Source organism: Brassica oleracea, chromosome C4 (genome assembly GCF_000695525.1).
Source record: "Brassica oleracea var. oleracea cultivar TO1000 chromosome C4, BOL, whole genome shotgun sequence".
NCBI classification, from domain to species: Eukaryota; Viridiplantae; Streptophyta; class Magnoliopsida; order Brassicales; family Brassicaceae; genus Brassica; species Brassica oleracea.
The window spans coordinates 45,162,801-45,180,472 of NC_027751.1; the positions used below are offsets into that span (position 1 = coordinate 45,162,801).

General features: G+C 38.2%; 3 protein-coding genes and 1 pseudogene across 4 annotated transcripts; 3 read left to right on the top strand and 1 right to left on the bottom strand.

Moving 5' to 3' along the window:
• Positions 1-1,311: 1,311 nt before the first annotated feature.
• On the bottom strand, positions 1,312-5,470 carry LOC106342105 (pumilio homolog 1). Its single transcript, XM_013780937.1, has 10 exons — positions 5,341-5,470; positions 4,614-5,196; positions 3,327-4,534; positions 3,111-3,252; positions 2,925-3,032; positions 2,647-2,859; positions 2,455-2,565; positions 2,176-2,370; positions 1,926-2,100; positions 1,312-1,811 (listed from the first exon to the last, which is right to left on the bottom strand). Exons 2-10 carry the CDS (start codon positions 5,187-5,189, stop codon positions 1,765-1,767), a joined length of 2,775 nt encoding a protein of 924 aa, XP_013636391.1. The 5' UTR covers positions 5,190-5,196; positions 5,341-5,470; the 3' UTR covers positions 1,312-1,764.
• A 6,353-nt stretch (positions 5,471-11,823) lies between these two features.
• On the top strand, positions 11,824-13,362 carry LOC106340107 (tropinone reductase homolog At2g29260, chloroplastic). The gene is made up of 5 exons (XM_013778969.1): positions 11,824-12,064; positions 12,163-12,370; positions 12,452-12,668; positions 12,744-12,850; positions 12,928-13,362. Exons 1-5 carry the CDS (start codon positions 11,886-11,888, stop codon positions 13,114-13,116), a joined length of 900 nt encoding a protein of 299 aa, XP_013634423.1. The 5' UTR covers positions 11,824-11,885; the 3' UTR covers positions 13,117-13,362.
• A 228-nt stretch (positions 13,363-13,590) lies between these two features.
• LOC106339008 lies at positions 13,591-14,255 on the top strand (annotated as a pseudogene).
• Positions 14,256-14,747: 492 nt separating this feature from the next.
• Positions 14,748-16,224, top strand: LOC106337116 (tropinone reductase homolog At2g29310-like). Of its 2 annotated transcripts, none has more exons than XM_013776161.1 (5): positions 14,748-14,907; positions 14,997-15,204; positions 15,291-15,507; positions 15,589-15,695; positions 15,839-16,224. In XM_013776161.1, the coding sequence occupies exons 1-5, from the start codon at positions 14,843-14,845 to the stop codon at positions 16,028-16,030; spliced, it is 789 nt and encodes a 262-aa protein (XP_013631615.1). In that variant the 5' UTR covers positions 14,748-14,842; the 3' UTR covers positions 16,031-16,224. The 2 variants fall into 2 exon arrangements, with proteins under 2 accessions (XP_013631615.1, XP_013631616.1); XM_013776162.1 differs by having other exon boundaries at positions 14,854-14,911; positions 14,972-15,204.
• The last annotated feature ends 1,448 nt before the right edge of the window (positions 16,225-17,672 follow it).

Genomic DNA, 17,672 nt, shown 5'->3' on the forward strand with positions numbered 1-17,672 from the left:
TGGTGTTCAAAAAAAAAAAAAAAAAAAAAAAAAACTTCATTATCAGCTGTAGTCAAGTCGATGTGGGCGTAAGATGAACGGTCCATTGCACATTTGTTGAACAGGGTGCAGCACGCAGCCGCTTGCATCAAAGACTTTGTATCAAGCTTCGAAAACACCTTTAAAAAAAAAAAAAAAAAAAAGCAAAGAACCATGACTATGATAATCATATATCTATTCGAACTTGCTAAGAATTTGAAAACAAACTTTAAGAAAACAAAAAAGAACTCTGACTATGATGATCATATATCTATTCCAACTTTCTAAGTACTTGAAAACAAACTTTAAGCAAAAAAAGAAAAATTGATCAAAAGTCATTAGCTCAACTGGAAAAAACGCTGGCTACTGTGCCACGGATCCTAATTCGAGCGATTACTAAGGCGAAACTAATATTATATGTTAATAGTTTCGGGTTTGGGAGATCACGGATTTCTATCCCGAAACTCCTGGTATTAGAAAATAACGTTGACCTTACAAGAAAACATTCGCTATGGTGGAGAGAAATCAGTACATAGCACAAAAGTTACTAGTAAAAATCCATAGGCTAAAACGCTCTGAGACAGCTCTCGACAATGATAATTCGGACCAGGAAGCTGGGGTTAAAAAGAATAGTGATGATCCGGTTTCTTCACCAGATGATCAGTTCCGGTTTCGAGTGTTGTCCCAAGTTAAGTATCAGCACTGCTTTTTAAAATATTCTTTTGTTTGTTCCAAAATAAGAAATATATATATTTTTGTTTGCAAGGCTAAAATTTCTTGGCTGCTTCTAGGCTTACGAATATCAAGACGGGCTCTAACAGGAGATCGGCTCTCCTGATTCTTGATCTTCTTCAGAAGCTATTGTGTCCGGTGGTGGTCAAGATGGTTTTGCTTTGATTATACAAGTGTTACTCATTGTCGCTTTTCTTGCTCTCACTGTTTTCACCATAGGTGTTTTGACTACAAACCAAAATCTTTTTCCTAACCTGAATACAAGTCTAGACATAAGACCCTGAGAATGGGATTATGGGAGGTTGTCTACATAGGAGTGACTGAGTCTTTGGGGAAGAGAGAGAGAGCAGTTTATGAAGGAAGAGGCAGCAAAGAGGTCTAAGAAAAGTGGGAAGAAGAAAGCAACTGAGAGCCAAAGCTAGACAAGGAGGTTGTTTGTTCGAGAGACGAGATCCATTATATTTGTAAAGCTGAGCGGCTCTCTATCAACTAGTACTTGCGTAACAAGCGAGCAAGGACCAACAATGTATTAAACAAGAACAAGACTTGCAAATTTCCAAATAAAACGAAAAGAGTTTTGCCTTGAGAAAAATACGAAATAAAAAGAGTTGTGATGAAAACAAATTACATAGATGGAGCAGAAAATCTCTAAAAGAAACACTGGGGGATTGGTCCTAAAAAGCATCAACATTCTCACTTCTACACATCTTTTTGGCAAATTATAACAAAAGCCATTCTCTCCCTTTGTGTGAAGGAGAAACCCTAAAGTCCTCGCACCATTTCACAAACCCATCTTTACACCATTCTCTCTCTCTCTCTCACTCATCAGCCTAAGGAGGGATGCCTTGGTTCTATTGTATTAAAAGCCGTAAGAAACTACACGATTTTACAAAGATTTTTTGCAGAGAAAACAAGTCCTCTCTCTCTCTCTCTCTCTCTCTCTTATTTCCAAGTTTAGATCTTACCTAAAAATTCTCAAGACCCGTGCACCCTAGTTAAGCTGTACAACACTCCTTACACCATCTGAGGCTGGTTCACAGACTGCAAACCCATTCTCCTCTCTGCACATTAACACAACACACCACCACTTTCAGAAAAACACTAAAATATATATATATATATATATATATATATATATATATATGTTGTCTCAAAAGGCCAAACATGTACATTACCTCCAGCAGCAACGAGCTTTTCAACACGGGCAACAATATGCTTTCCATAAGTGTACTTCTTCAACGCGTTAAGGTGCACTTTAATCCTAGTCAGAATCAGCTCACGGCGCTGGTCATCGCACGTCTCCAGAACCTTCTGCACTACATAGTTCGCAAACTGATCCTTCATCATCGCCTATTTACATATACACACAAAGAGTGAGTTACGTTTCTTTTCAGTAAATAAACCTAAAAACGTAACAACAGAGACCTGAAGAGGCTCGTTCTCATCAGTAGTCCCCAGCATCTCATTCACGAGCAGCTCCCGCTCCTCTGGACCTCCAAAAGTCAAGCACTTCTCAACAACGTTTGAAGCGAACTTCTGCTGGCTCATCTGCACAATCTTCCCCGCTAGCTCCTTGATTATCACCGTGCGCTCATCAGGCTTCCCATGCTCCAGCACGTGCTGTGTGTCCCCCCCACCCCCACAAAACAATCAGTTTTTTGAACAAAACAGTATGAAAGTCGCTTTGTTCTTTTTTTGACAAACCTGAATGACATAGTTTCCATACTGATCTTGGGCCAACATGCTAACTGTGGAGAGGATCTCTTCCATCACCTTGCTCTGTGTATCCGGATCATGGCAGTGTTCCAACACCCTCTGCAGATGAAGACACAGAGAAAGCTTGAGATGAAGAAAAACAGTCAAATCAATGTTTTTTTTTTTTATCACGCTAAGGACCTGAATGACGCGGCAACCGTAGGGGTGAGTGGAGAGTGTCACAACTTGACCAAAGAAAGTTGAAATGATGAATCCGATGTTTTCTTCAGGCACGCACTCGATGCACTTCTGAACCACGTGGTTCCCGTTCTGATCACGCACGCACCGCATCACGTGACCATCGAGCTCTTTCACCATCTTGATCTTCTGGTCTAGATCAACCACCTCTATTGCCTACACAGCAGAACATATTAAGAACTGGAGAGAGACAGACAAAGGGTGAGAGAACAAGGCTTTACCTTCTGGATAACACGGCACCCATACATCTGTAAGCTAAGTGCCAAAACGTTGTCAAAGAGCTTCTCCGCCAATTCTCTCCTCTGTGCCGGGAGTCCATGCTCAAAGAACTGTTGCAAGATCAAAACAATCAGTAATCTTTCTTGTATAAAGCTAAAAAAAAAAAAAGAGATTAAAAAAATATATACCTTTTGGATTACATAGTTTCCGAAAACATCAGTCATCAGGGCAAGAGCATGTGGCATGATCTCCTCATAGACCATGTTCTTCTCATCAGTTGTTGCTGTCTCCAGCTTCTGCTGAATAAACCGGCTCCCATATTGATCCGCACTGGTTCAAAACAATACACGTCAGCTTGGGACCAATGGTAAAAAGACTTTAATACAAGAATAATAAATAAATACCTGAACTCAACAACATGGGTAGCTATTTCAGACAGCTCAAACCCTCTTGTTTTGTTACTCTTGAACTCTTCAAGCAGCGAAGAGCCAAAGCCCCCATCCATGTGCCAAGAGTCCATCACCCCTCCTGGATGATAGTTTCTCCCTGCTGCAGATGGAGGATACCTCATGTCAACTTCGCCGCCTCGCCTCATGGGGCTGCAAGGCGCCATGAGAGAGCTTTGCATAGCGTGGTGAGCCAATGGGCTTCCAGGGAACGACATGTTAGCAGACCCAAACGTTGGGCTGCCGTAGTAGCTGCTACGGCTGTTAGGGCTACCGGATTTGTACGGGACGCCGTACTGTGATTTCTGAGCTCCGAGGTAAGCTCTCTGGAGCTCCAGCATGTTCATGTACGAGTTACCGTACTGATGATCGGTGAGAAGATCGAGCGGGTCAACGTACTGATTGTACATTGGGTCGGCGATATGTGACTGGAGAAGACCAGCACCTCCTCCTGCCATCATCCGGTTACTGATCCTGCCGCCGAGGTTATGTGATTCAGAGAGGTTTTGGCCCAAACCTCTCCCATGGAGCCTGGAGTCCACTCCGGAGTATCCCACATCTTCATACATTGGAGAGAAGTTGTTACTCCCAAGCTGGCTCGCCATCAGAGAAGACACGCCTGGGTTTAACGCGTAGTTGTTGGGATAATAGTTTGACCTATCAAGATGCTGAGGATGGAAGGGACCAGGTAGTCCACCACCACCAGCAGACCCTCTCCTCCAGGAATCAGTTGCCTTATGGGCTTGGTTAAGGTCGCTATGTCCACCACCAAACATGTAGTTCCTGACCTTTTCCACATCCTGCTCAGCCTGACCACTGCCTGTCAGGTTCATGCCGGATAAAGCAGCTGCGAGATCAGAAGCCTCGGTGAGACCAGACGTGACGCCGTTGAAGGGGCTTTGGTTACTTGTGTTCCTCTTATCGTTTGAGCTCACTCTTCCGCTCCCAATGGGAGTGAGGCAGGGACTAGGCACCCTGCCAATAGCCTGAGGATCAGGAGTTCCGTTCCTAGACAGCGAAGAGCCTAGAACAGCTGCGTAGCTGAAAGGAGACGCGGCCCCAACGCCGCCTTGTGATGCAGATGGAGACTGGTTGTTTGTAGGACTGACCTTCTCATCAAAGGTGGCGTTGCGACTCGCAGGACGTGAGGGAACAGGATGGTCAGCCTGCACAGAGAGAAAGCAATCCAATTAGCTTTTAATCAACAGAGAATATATATATATATATATATATATTATTACAAACCTGAAAGATATCAGCAAAGCTCTTCTGCTTGCCACCAAGATCCAAACCAATAAGACCATTAGCATCCCACTCGGAAGAAGAAGACTCATGCTGCTGCTGCTTCATCTGCTCAAAGCCAGGAGGCATAGAGAACAAAGATCTACTACCATCATCCCCCTTCCTCCTATCCCCAATAACAGCGCTACTCCCTTTGACCCTCTGAGCAATCCTCAGATCCTCCCTAGACATCAACGGAGGAGGCAGCCTCGGGTTCAGCTTCATGTTAGCATAGTAGTAAGACAAGTACTCCGGATCCTTCCTTATCTCATCATCGTCCCCACCCACAAACCCATTCCCCTTATTGCCAAAGTCAATAAAAGGAGCCCCGCCGCTGAAAAGCCCCCCGGCGGCGGTGAAAGAACCGTCCACGGTCGGCGGCGCGGAGCCGCTTCTGTACAGGTTAAGCTCTCTCTCGAGCTCATCAGCTTCCTCCTGCCGCCGCTGCTGCTCGCCGAGCAACGCGCCAATCTCCTTCTCGTATTCGTCCCCAAAAGATGGATCTTGTTGCATCGTCCTTCTTCCCAGCTCTGGAATCATTACAACCCTAACAAACAAACCAAACAAAACCCACAAAATCAATTAACGAAGCGTAAAGATCAAACCTTTATTACAGTTCTTCTCTAAACCAAAACACACACCAAAGATCAAAACTTTAAAATCAATTCTCTACCAAAGATCAAAACTTTACCAATTTTCTCAGAAACCTTAACAACGACAAAGATGAAAGAGATAGCAAAAACTGAGCTTTTATAGTGTTGACGGAATTATGGAGACGGCGATGGAAGAACCTTTAGGGTTTTTATGCCATTTATTTATAAGTAAAAGAAATTTTAATGGAAATATTTATATTTATTGCCTAAAAAAATTAAAAAAAGGCATTTATCTATTAAATGAAAATAAAAAATGAAAAAAGAAGATAACTACGAACTTTGTGTTATGTTCCTCGTTTTAAGACCCTTTGCTTTGTGTCTTATGTTCTGTTTGGGTTTTAGAGCTCACGTATAAGTACACTTAAGGGTTATGCAGTGAATTCCCTTTCTTCCTTTCGATAAGTTCCATAAGCTTGGAAACTTTCTAAAAATACCACGAAGTTTAGATTCAGGAAAGGTTTCAAGAAGTTTGGAAATGTTCTTATATTTGAATAGGAATCATTCTATGACTTTTTTTTATAAAATTTCTTTAAAATCAGCATTTAAAATGGAAAAGACCTTTCAAAAGGACTATTTTCCTTTTTTTGTCATCGTACGATTCTATTAGAACTAAAGATTTAAGCGATTACATCCGGAATTATGTTTAATGGTAGCAAAATGTACTATTTTCCTTAGATTGTTCAGTACGTACGAAAACTATAAACAATAAACTTTTTAATGGAAAAAAGTAAAAACTATTAATAATCTTTAATACCCCTTTCGTTTCATAGAGATGCACGTAATATAACTAAAGAAAATGTTTCAACATTTTTTTTTTGTTTCCATTACATTTTTTATCAACTAGTAATGATTAATTTTGTAAACTTCAAAAAACTAATTGCATTTTCTAAAATATTTTTAGTTTAAAATTATGGAAAAAGCATCGCAAAAAAAATTACTGAAAAGTTATTGGTTTAAAATTACGAAAAAATTATCGCTAAAATATATGCATTTAATACTGTAATATATATTACAACTTTACAAGAGAGGCAATCAAGGAAGCATATTATGTTTAGAGACTTTAAGCAAGGTTGGGAGTCGATAAATGTTGTGTTCATTTACATTGCGATAGTCAAATTGCATTGCGTATTGGCCAAAATCAAATGTATCATACTTTGACGAAGCACATAGCTGTGAGATTTTATAAGATCATGGAGCTTCATGATAACATCTTATTGTGATGCAGTTAACATGTTGACTAATTCCATTACAGTGAAGAAGTTAAAACATTGTTTGGATTTGCTTCATGTTGGACATTTCTAGAAGCAAATGTACTTCCAAATAGATGAGATAAAAGTTTTGGAGAAATTTTTTTGTTGAACTGAAATTTGTTTATTTTCTAGTAGTGGTGATTTATTATTTCTTATATGTAAGAAAATTTATTATGTTTCCAACCATCTAGAGGAGGCACTGTGACAATTGAGCATATCATCTTTGCAGCGTTGTATTCGATCCAGAAGACTCCTATAGGCTTTCCACTCGTCTCCTACTACCCAGCTCCGAGTAACGTTTTTAGCCTCTCGGTTAAAGGAGTTTTCATTCTTGAGGAAATTAAACCGAACCGAACCGAACCGAATTTTCCAAACTTGTTCGGTTCGAGAGGTTTTGGTTCATAAGAAGATATCTATCTATAATAATAAAACAAGGTTTTCTCTCACCTTAGCCCTCCACGTCATCAGGTGGGGAAGGGCGTTTCAGACCACGTGGATAGGGAGAGTTTTTACGGGTTGCTGAATCTTAAAAGTGGAGTGGGCCGGCCTGTATATTTGTTATTATAATTTCTAATAGGCCACAATATTACAACAATAAATATCCATTATATCAACTCTTTTTCGTGTGTGTGGGGCTTAGCCCACTAAAATCCAGTGATCTTCTCATTTTCTTTGTCGATAGAAGTTCCTCTACGACGGCCGAATCTGCCAAGCTGAAACCCTGACGCTTCCACTTCACTAATTCTGATACCGTAACTGTTGTTAATTATGGCATTCATTCCTAGAGGAACACTTTCAATTCAGCCTCACATACGATCATCCAATATAAATATAGACCCAAAAGGAGTTTACAAAACAATATTTTTGTTTCGTCTTTTTTCTTTATGTTCTTAGCTCTCTCCAACAGTAGCTCTAAGCCTTTAAAGATGATTGATTTTCAGCTTCTTCTTGCCCAGTTGAAGGCAGATCTGTGTACCCAGACGGTAGTCACACGGGTTTTACGTTTTTGGGAGGCCATAGTGTTAAAAAGGGGGTGAGCTGATGGGGTCGACATGGTTGTGATGGATGAGAAGGTATATTTGTTTCCCACTTGACATTCGATTCATTTAGTTTATTGTAATAGATAATTGAAACAAAGCCAGCATCGTCATATATGGTTGCTTTCATTTATCGCAGTCGACGCTTATTCATACTTCCATTAGCGTTAATCGTCTTAACCAAAACTTAGGGATTTACGATCTAACCAGCTTTGATATCAGAAGGAGCAACCAAAACTTCTGGCTTTGGGAGTGTCATGTTTCCATAAGATTCACTAAACACACCAAATTCGATGAGCTAGCAGCAACCATCAATATAATTCCTCTCGAGATGTTTTGGTTCTGTACGTATGACCATTATCTCCTACTACTATTACTAACACCGATTTACCAGGTCTGTCCCTGTGATTCTCGATGATACCTACCTCTTTTACTATTCTTTGGTTGCAGATTTGGTTGGTGAAGTGAAGGGCATGAAGACCATTTTCAATGACGAGACACAGACCACAGAATGTATAATGGCAGGCTTGCAAATTGATAGGTTCGTTACAACTGCAGCTTTGAACACGTGGCTCAGAATTCCCAACCTATGCATTCATTGAAAATTGACAGGTTCGTTACAACTGCAGTTGTTTATGTGCCAGGAGGTTATAACCATCCTGGTAACGACATAAGGAAAACTATTGAATTTAATTCCACTACTTTGATAGCCACCAGCGACCAAAACTTTAGAGGACATATAAGAACAACTATTTACAGTTATTGAATTCAACTCCGCTACTTTTATGTTACATATGTGTGTTTCTGTTTATGTGCAGGGAGGTGATAACCATCCTGGTGACGACATGACTGGAGCTGGAGCAGGATCTGTGAAGACTAACCAACCTGATGGTCTGATAATTGAATTCATTGAGGGAACAGCTAGGATGGATAATGTTAGTCGTTGCTGAAGGAGGTAATGTCGACCCTGCTCTTCCACCTGTTGAACATGTTTTAGCTGGGTCTCCGGATGAGAATGAATCAATTACTGAGGACAAGCGTGAAGGGAAGCCACATTGCTTAATTTCACAACCTAAGGAACTTCTGAGTTTCACTCTCTTTTCTATCGCAGTGGCTGTTTTTTTTTCCACCTTTAAAACTTTACCTACAAGGAAACATAGTTGGTGCATGTCAATAAATAAAATTTTGTTGACACTGCCTCCCTTAACATCAATTTTTTTCTCATAGTTCACGGTTTGGTGGTTTTACCAAGCTGTTATGGGTTTACAATGAACCATAGCTGGTGCAATGTCTCTATTGAGATCTATGTTAATACTTGGAATCAATAAAGTCAGGGTAATCTCATATTGTTGTATTGGATATGGACTGGCATATTGTTGTACTGGATAAGGAATGGCGAGAAATACAAATTTGAAGAACAATTTTTACAAATCAGGGTCATCTGATATTGTTGTTTTAGGTAAGACAATGGCCGGAATTAAGAGCTAAAAAATATCAGATTGGAAGAACGACGTTTAGAAATTTGTTGGTGGTTTAATCTTTGAAAAACTTTTTATCCCTAAGTTTTTTTAAACCATACATATCATATTTACAAATACATTCATGCACATGAAACATGTTTCACTTTGAATTTAGCAAAAGTCATGAAATTATGTAAGGTACTAAAACTGAGATAAAATTAGATCTCATAATATTATTAGTTTTAACAAAGGAACTAGATTTTGACACCTTTTGAAGCGCAAAGCATTTTTGTTGATAATATATTAGTCCGTCTGTTTTTTCACTAACTGTTTAGACATGTAGATTTGGTATCGTTTTTTTTTTTTGATGAAATTTCAAATTTATTGATCACCTCTATAAAATATATATACAAATGCCTAAACTTTTATGAGGTATTTTTTATTTAATTCCAGCTTTTTTTTTTGGTTTGGTCTCGGTTGTTTTTTAGTTTTTCAGTCCAAGATGTATAGATACCGTACGGTTATTTATAAATTTGGATTTGGTTTCGGTTTGGCTATTTTGGTTTTTGGCTTGGTTTGGATAACAATGTTAAGAATCTAATAAAATTTTGAGTTTAATTTTGAGTTTATTCGATTATTTGGATAAATTTAAAGAAAAGAGAAAAAAATCAAAATTATATAGTAGTATAGTTTTAGTGATTTTTTTTAATGAATTTAAATATTTTTATTTTTACCAATATAATGATTGAAATTATGATTAATAAATGATTAAGTTTGCACTAATATGTTGATATTTCACGTGCATGGTATCTTGCCATATATTATATTAAAGAATAATCAAACGATGTTGTTTAATGTTATATAGGGATTCATAAAATATGATATAAATATTTAGGATATTAAATGTAAAAGTAATATGAATTGAACTTCTTTAATATTTATATAAAACCATGTAGTAAATAAAAGTAGGATGTCTTCTAGGAGGGTCTAATATAAGCATTTTTGTTGTAGTAACAAATAATGGAGTGTTTTATTATTTTTTCAATGAGCTTGAATAATGAAGTTTGTTGAAAAAAATATCCCTCAAATATTGACTGAATCTTATAAATAGGATAAGTAGATTTAGTGGCCGTGTCGTGGAGTAACTTAATGGAGTAATCAACATTAAAATTAAAAACAATGGCATTGCTGTAAATAAATTCAGACCTCCAAAAAAGTCTCATGTTTTAATAGTATAGATTTTTCTAAAAAATAAACTATATCAACATTAAAACTAAATACAATGGAATTGCTGTAAATAAATTCAAAAACTAAAGAGACCTCCAAAAAAATCTCATGTTTTAATAGTATAGATTTTTCTAAAAATAAATTATATCAACATTAAAACTAAATACAATGGCTGGCATTGCTGTAAATACATTCAAAAACCAAAGAGACCTAAAAAATGTTTAATGTTTTAAAAGTATAGATAACATGTAATTACATATTAAACTTTGCAATCGAAATCTTAAAATGTATACATTCAAAACCCATGAAGACAAGAGGCTGACTGCTCGATCAATTCAAAACAGCAGCCAAATAAATGGATAACCAGCGATTTTATTAACATTATACGCCGCAAAGATTTTCACAAATGTGTGACAATATCATTTCATTTTGTGACCGTGATTCTTGCGATTGTAAGCCATGATTAGAAGTAGGGCACGGCAAATTATAAGAGAAAACGTTACAAAATAATGACACGAGCGAATCAAAAATCTTCCAACGCACATATAGATTCATAATAACATGTTTTCCAACCAGTTCATAAATATCCTCTCAGAACAAAAATTCATGACCATCTCTGCAACAACACCTTAACTCTTACCATATGGCTAAGAAACCTATACCTGGGAAAAGAGACCACCCATCAGCCTTCAAAAGGATCCCGAGAAGTATGAGCTACTCCCGTGGTCCACCATGCCACAGCAGAGCACTCAAAGGTACCCTGCAGAATATTGCTTTCCCCATAACTTAGACATCACATCTACTTCTAAATAATTTTGTTAAAACCATTATGAGACCTCGGAATCCGAAGCTACAAGGCCGTGGTTATACGCGGACTATGCCACCATCCACCCTACAACGGTGGAAAGGATAAGAATATGTACAATTTCCGTAGAGTTTTTTGTTTCATGGCTTTACATCTACTTATCATAAGTTAGACTTAGATTTTACAGAGTCATATCTCAAAATGATTTTTTGTTTGTTTGAAAGGCCCAAACTTAAAATTATATAACGTTAACCATATGAAAAAAAGACTCAGAAAAGTTCGACGTAACCAGAAGTGAGAAAGAAACACCTATAAAATAAACACATGGTTTGTTCCTATCGATCTGAAATACGGACAAGAAAACATAAATAAAGACAAACATTTATATTAACACCACCACCAAACAAGTTATCACAACAACATCGTAAACAAAAACACTAAAACATACACACATACAAATTGAATACAAATGAGCCGCTCCAGAATGACACACATATACTAAAACAAAGAAGCCAACAAACCCGACCAAATACGTGGCAAAAGCCAACAACATATGGTCAGACACAAATTGTTGTATACTGATACACCTCCAAGTCAGCGCACATTACAAAATACATACTCCACTCTAAAAACCATAAACACATACAAATTTTACACACACACTACAAAACCAAATATCGATACTTGGAACTACCAAATATAAGGAACTCCGCGTTCGCGGTAAAAACCACTAGTGAAAACATAAATTCGCGCGGAAAAACCACTAGTGAAAACATAAAGTGAGCTCTCCCTCTCTCTGCACCAATGGCTTCTCGCTTGTATACAAACTCACCTCAAAACCTTCACTTTCTTGCTTCTCCCACTAAAACTCACTCTTTCAAATCCTCCGTCATCGTCCGTTGCGCATCCATTGCCACATCACCCAACAGATGGTCTCTCCATGGAATGTCTGCTCTTGTCACCGGCGGCACTCGAGGCATCGGGTTTCTCTCTCTCTCTCCACATCTATCCAATTTCCACGAACATAATCCTCTCAAACAACGAATCCTCAGACATTTGTGTGTGTTAACTGTTACTACAGGCGTGCGATTGTTGAGGAACTGGTCTGTCTTGGAGCAAAGGTTCACACTTGCGCTCGCAATGAGACAGAACTCAAAGATTGTTTGAGAGACTGGAACCGTTCGGGTTTCCAAGTTGATGGGTCGGTCTGCGATGTCTCTGATCGAGCTCAGCGAGAGAGCTTGATGGAAACTGTCTCCTCTCTCTTCCGCGGGAAGCTCCACATCCTTGTAAAGTAGTGCACATAAAGTGTTCGTTGTTATGCCTCTGAGAACAATTCTAAAAACATAATAATTTACTCCTGCTTTAAGGTAAACAATGTTGGGACGAACATCAGGAAACCAATGGTAGATTTCACTCCTGAAGAGTTTTCAACTCTCCTTTCCACGAATTTCGAATCGGTTTTTCATCTGTGCCAACTTGCATATCCGATGCTTAGAGCAACTGAGGCTGGATGTGTTGTGTCCATATCCTCTGTTTCTGGTTTCGTCTCTCTCAAGAACATGTCTGTCCAATCTGCAACCAAAGGTGTTTGTTCACACACTTTCCTTAAGGAGTAAAATCAACCGATAAGGATTTGATTCCCTTTTGTGTGTGTTTTAGGAGCAATCAATCAACTTACGAGAAACTTAGCTTGCGAGTGGGCTAAGGACAATATAAGGGTCAATGCTGTTGCTCCCTGGTATATCAAAACATCTATGGTGGAGCAAGTAATGTTCTCTCATTAGCTTAACTTGTTTTTAAACATTGTCTCGTTTTAATGTTTTCATGTCTTTTTGGTCCTCAGGTTCTTAGCAACAAAGACTACTTGGATGAAGTTTACTCAGTAACTCCTCTTGGTCGGCTTGGCGAACCGAGAGAAGTGTCTTCTGCTGTGGCATTTTTATGCTTACCTGCATCATCTTATATCACAGGGCAGATTGTACGTGTTGATGGAGGAATGTCTATAAACGGTTTCTCCCCACGACATGATTAGTCCACTCTTATAACATTTTTTAGTATATCTTTTTCGACTTGTGAAAGACAATTCGTCATATGAGACTTTAACAGCTTTCTGCGTTCGGTGTTTCATAAGAATTGAAGTTTATTTTCATGTTAATGACTTTTATGATAGCAAAAGTCTTCACTGTTTTGTTCAGTCTATAGATGGATCCAGAGGTTGCTGTTACTATCCAAGTTATGCGCTTGTAGATTGCTTCTTCTTTGTAACCTTTGCTAGGTGACTCATATATCTCACAAATGTTTTCCCGCAAAATCTGGAGGATATAAATGGATGGTCCTTAGCTTTCGTGTCAATCAATCTCTGCAGATGTCACTATGAGGAGCTGCATAATCTTTATCATTTTTGTTTTGTTTCTTATGGATGTAAATTTAATCTCCTCTACTTAAAGAGAGGCTGTAGCTAGTACTAAGTGATCTACCTTCGTTCAATATAGTATCTTAGACAATGATGGATAACAGCAGATGGAGTCTTCAAGGTATTACTGCTCTTGTGACCGGTGGAGCCAGAGGAATCGGGTTCGTCTTTCTTCTCCGTTCGCTTTACATCACTATCTTACCCACTGTCCTGCTTCTTTTAAACATCTTAACTGTTCAAAGTTTAGGTTTGCCATTGTAGAGGAGTTGACTGCTTTTGGACATGTATGCGATATATCTGAAACACTTCTCAATCAAAGTTTAAACGAATGGCAAAAAAAGGGTTTCAAGTGAGTGGTTCAGTCTGTGATGTATCCTCTCGTCCCGAGAGAGAAACACTTATGCAAACTGTCTCATCGCTGTTTGATGGAAAGCTCAACGTTCTAGTAAGTAACTTGATCTTCAACAAACCAATCAAGTTGAGCTTATTCTTGAGAGCAAAACTTTTAAAGACTCAACTTGTTGAACCTAGGTAAACAATGTAGGCGGAGTCCGCTCAAAGCCAACACTAGAATACACAGCTGAGGATTTCTCGTTTCATATAACAACAAACTTTATCATCTTAGCCAGCTTTCACATCCTCTCCTAAAAGCTTCAGGATCCGGAAGCATTGTCTTCATTTCTTCTATTGCAGGGGTTGTATCAGCAGCAAACTCTGTATCCATCTATAGTGCAACCAAAGGTACATATAGATGTTAAAATGGGCCTGAAGCCCGCGGGCCTAAACGGGTCTAGTATACTGATTTACAGCTCTAACCATGGTACCACCATTTAAAGTAAGTATATATATATATATATATATATATATATATATATATATATATTTGTGTATCAGGGAGCTCTGAATCAACTGGCTAGAAACTTGGCATGCGAATGGGCAAGAGATGGGATAAGGGCCAACGGGGTTGCGCCTAATATTATCAATACTCCTCTCTCTCAACCTGTAATCAAAAGAATAAGTTTTTATAAATATTAAGGTGTTGTTGGTTTATAGATTTTAACTGATTTAGAAAACTTGGAAGCCCTTGCATGTTTTCGACACCTGGTTTCGATTGTCTCTTGCGAGTGAAGTTACTACTCAAAGAGACAAATTAAAGTCCTTTTCGTCGATTTATTGATTATAAAGTCAAACTTTCTGTGTCTTGGACCACAATTTTAGATATTTTATTAGTCTCTTACGAGTGCTTGCTATTTCCACCACACAAACAAGCAGAATCATTCATTTTCTGTATATAATCTGTGGGGGTTCTGGTCATTACTAATCACAAGAAGAAAAAAAAAGAAAGATGGATAAGAGATGGAGTCTTCAAGGTATGATTGCTCTTGTAACCGGTGGAGCCAGCGGAATCGGGTTTGTCTTTCTTCTTTGTTAGATCTATATCAGCTCTTCTACTGAACACCCTGAATGGTCAAAGATTTCAATGAATTTTTAATGTTTAGGTATGCCATAGTAGAAGAGTTAGCTAGTTTTGGAGCTAGAATTCATGTATGCGACATATCTAAAACTTTGCTCAATCAAAGTTTAAGCGAATGGGAGAAGAAAGGGTTTCAAGTGAGTGGCTCAGTCTGTGATGTAACCTCTCGTCCTGAGAGAGAAACTTTGATACAAAAAGTCTCCTCGCTGTTTGATGGCAAGCTCAACATTTTTGTGAGTAAAATGGCCTTAAAATAGAAACAACTAAGCATACTTTTTAAAGAAAACTGAGAGAATATCTTCTTTGTTGTGTAACATAGGTGAACAATGTGGGAGTGCTTCGCGGAAAGCCAACAACAGAATATGGAGCAGACGATTTCGCTTTCCATATCTCAACAAACTTGGAATCTGCTTACCATTTTTGCCAGCTTTCACATCCTCTCCTAAAGGCTTCAGGCTATGGAAGCATTGTCTTCTTGTCCTCTGTTGCAGGGGTTGTATCCACGAGCGGCGGATCAATTTATAGTCTAACCAAAGGTAAGAGTTACTAATCAACAAGTACTTTGTTTTTTGTTTTGTTTTGTTAACTCCTTTTTCGTGATATAAAATCATTTACAGGAGCTTTAAATCAGCTAGCTAGAAATTTGGCATGTGAATGGGCAAAAGACAGCATACGAGCCAACGCTGTTGCACCTAATATCATCAAGACTCCGCTGGCCCTACCTGTAATAATAATAATAATAATAATAATAATAATAATAATAATAATAATAAGAATAACGTTTCATTTGATTTATTTATTTATTCTTGTGTGAATTTAGCTGCCTGAATTCCTCTAATCATCTGTCCATTTTTGTTTTTGTGGAAGTATCTTGAGGACGTCGGGTTCAGGGAAGGACTGTTCGGTAGAACTCCACTTGGTCGAGCTGGAGAGCCGCATGAAGTTGCATCAGTTGTGGTCTTCTTGTGTCTTCCTGCAGCTTCTTATATTACTGGTCAGACCATTTGTGTTGATGGAGGCCTAACGATTAACGGTTTCTCATACCAACCACACCCTTGAGAATGGTACTGTCACTTTTTGTAACTGTAATGTTCTCTTTCCAATAAAAATTTCACGCTATGTCATGTGTAATTCGCCCTGATTTATTTGGGCTAGTGAAAGGATATAGTGTCCAACGTAACAACGGTTAATCTCCACCCTAACTTCTAAATAACTAGATATTGTTGTAAAACGAAGATTTTTAGTTCTGAATATTTCTGTGTTTTATTAATGAATAAGAGATTTTTTTATATAAAAGGTTATATGAGAGATAAATAGAAATAAATAAATGGAAAGATTACAAATCATAAACCAACAAGTAATTGGAAAACTAGAAGAATGAAAACTCCTTGGCCGCCAATCTCTTTCTCTCTCCAAGTCGTGTCCACTTTTCTCTAGGGTTTGGGCCGTCTCTCTCTCTAGGTTTGTGCCGGTTATGGACATCCACTAATTGATTTATAACACTCCCCCTTGGATGCCATAACCATTCATGGATTGTAATACACTTCATGTTGTCTCATTAAAACCTTATTAGGAAAACTCAGTGGGACAAAACCATAATAAAAGAAAAAGAGTACAACAAGTACTACTCCTCTGATGTGAACCTCAGTGTAGGTTCTTTTAGTCTACGCGTCTGATGCGTGATCTTTCCTGAACGTACAGGAAGAGAGTAAATCAAATCGGCCAAGTTTATTACTGAACCGTAATTAAGACACTTTGACCTCTCATGTCTTTTCTCATGTCTTCTGACATCATGTGTGCATGGTCAAGAAGTGAACCTTTGCTGTCGACTACTCTTAATTAGGTCGGACAGTCTAAACACACTGTGGACAATATATATACTGAGCATGGTACTTATGAACTTATAGCCTCAGGTCGTAAACCTATGTTCCGGTGTATCTACTACACAGATGTGTACCAATATCTTTGTCCATAGATCTTTCTTTATTATCATCGACTATGCACTAATCTGATCGATCCATGTTGAGTCATAGACTTCTTTTATACATGTTCGTAACTTGTCTCATGAGTGTTCTAGATCATGACATGATCAATGATCATTGTTGTAATAATTTTTACAATCTTATCTAATTATGGCTTTGCGGCTGAACACACTCATGGATCTCGATCAGTAATCTCTCTTGCATTCGGTAATGCTATATATACATCAGACATTGCAGTCCTTTATCGATATCTTGATGGCGTCATATGACCTCTGTTGTTGTGGATCATATCACACTGAATATATTATTAGGTCATGGACCTCGACTATGCGAGCTTATGGACAGCAATCATGATGGCTGATCTTTCTTTTCCACTAGCCATGATCAAAGAAGAAGGGCTGGACACCTCTAGCCAGACACCCACACAGATTTAATAAATAATATGTATCAACCAATTAACCTCTCTTTAGGCTGGTTTAATATAAAGTAAACACAAGGAAATTTCGAATTTCTTTATAAGTATATGGACTGAATTGGATTGTCTTTATACAACTCCTTTATAAAATATATGCAGCTGCTTTGTTTCAGTCCATGAACAACTTAAGAACAATGTTGTTCTTTATCCATGAACAACTTAGGAACAATGATGTTCTTCATCCAGTGATCCATATGCTGCTTACTATATCTTTGTATCTAATTTCTTTTTTATGACCAGACCT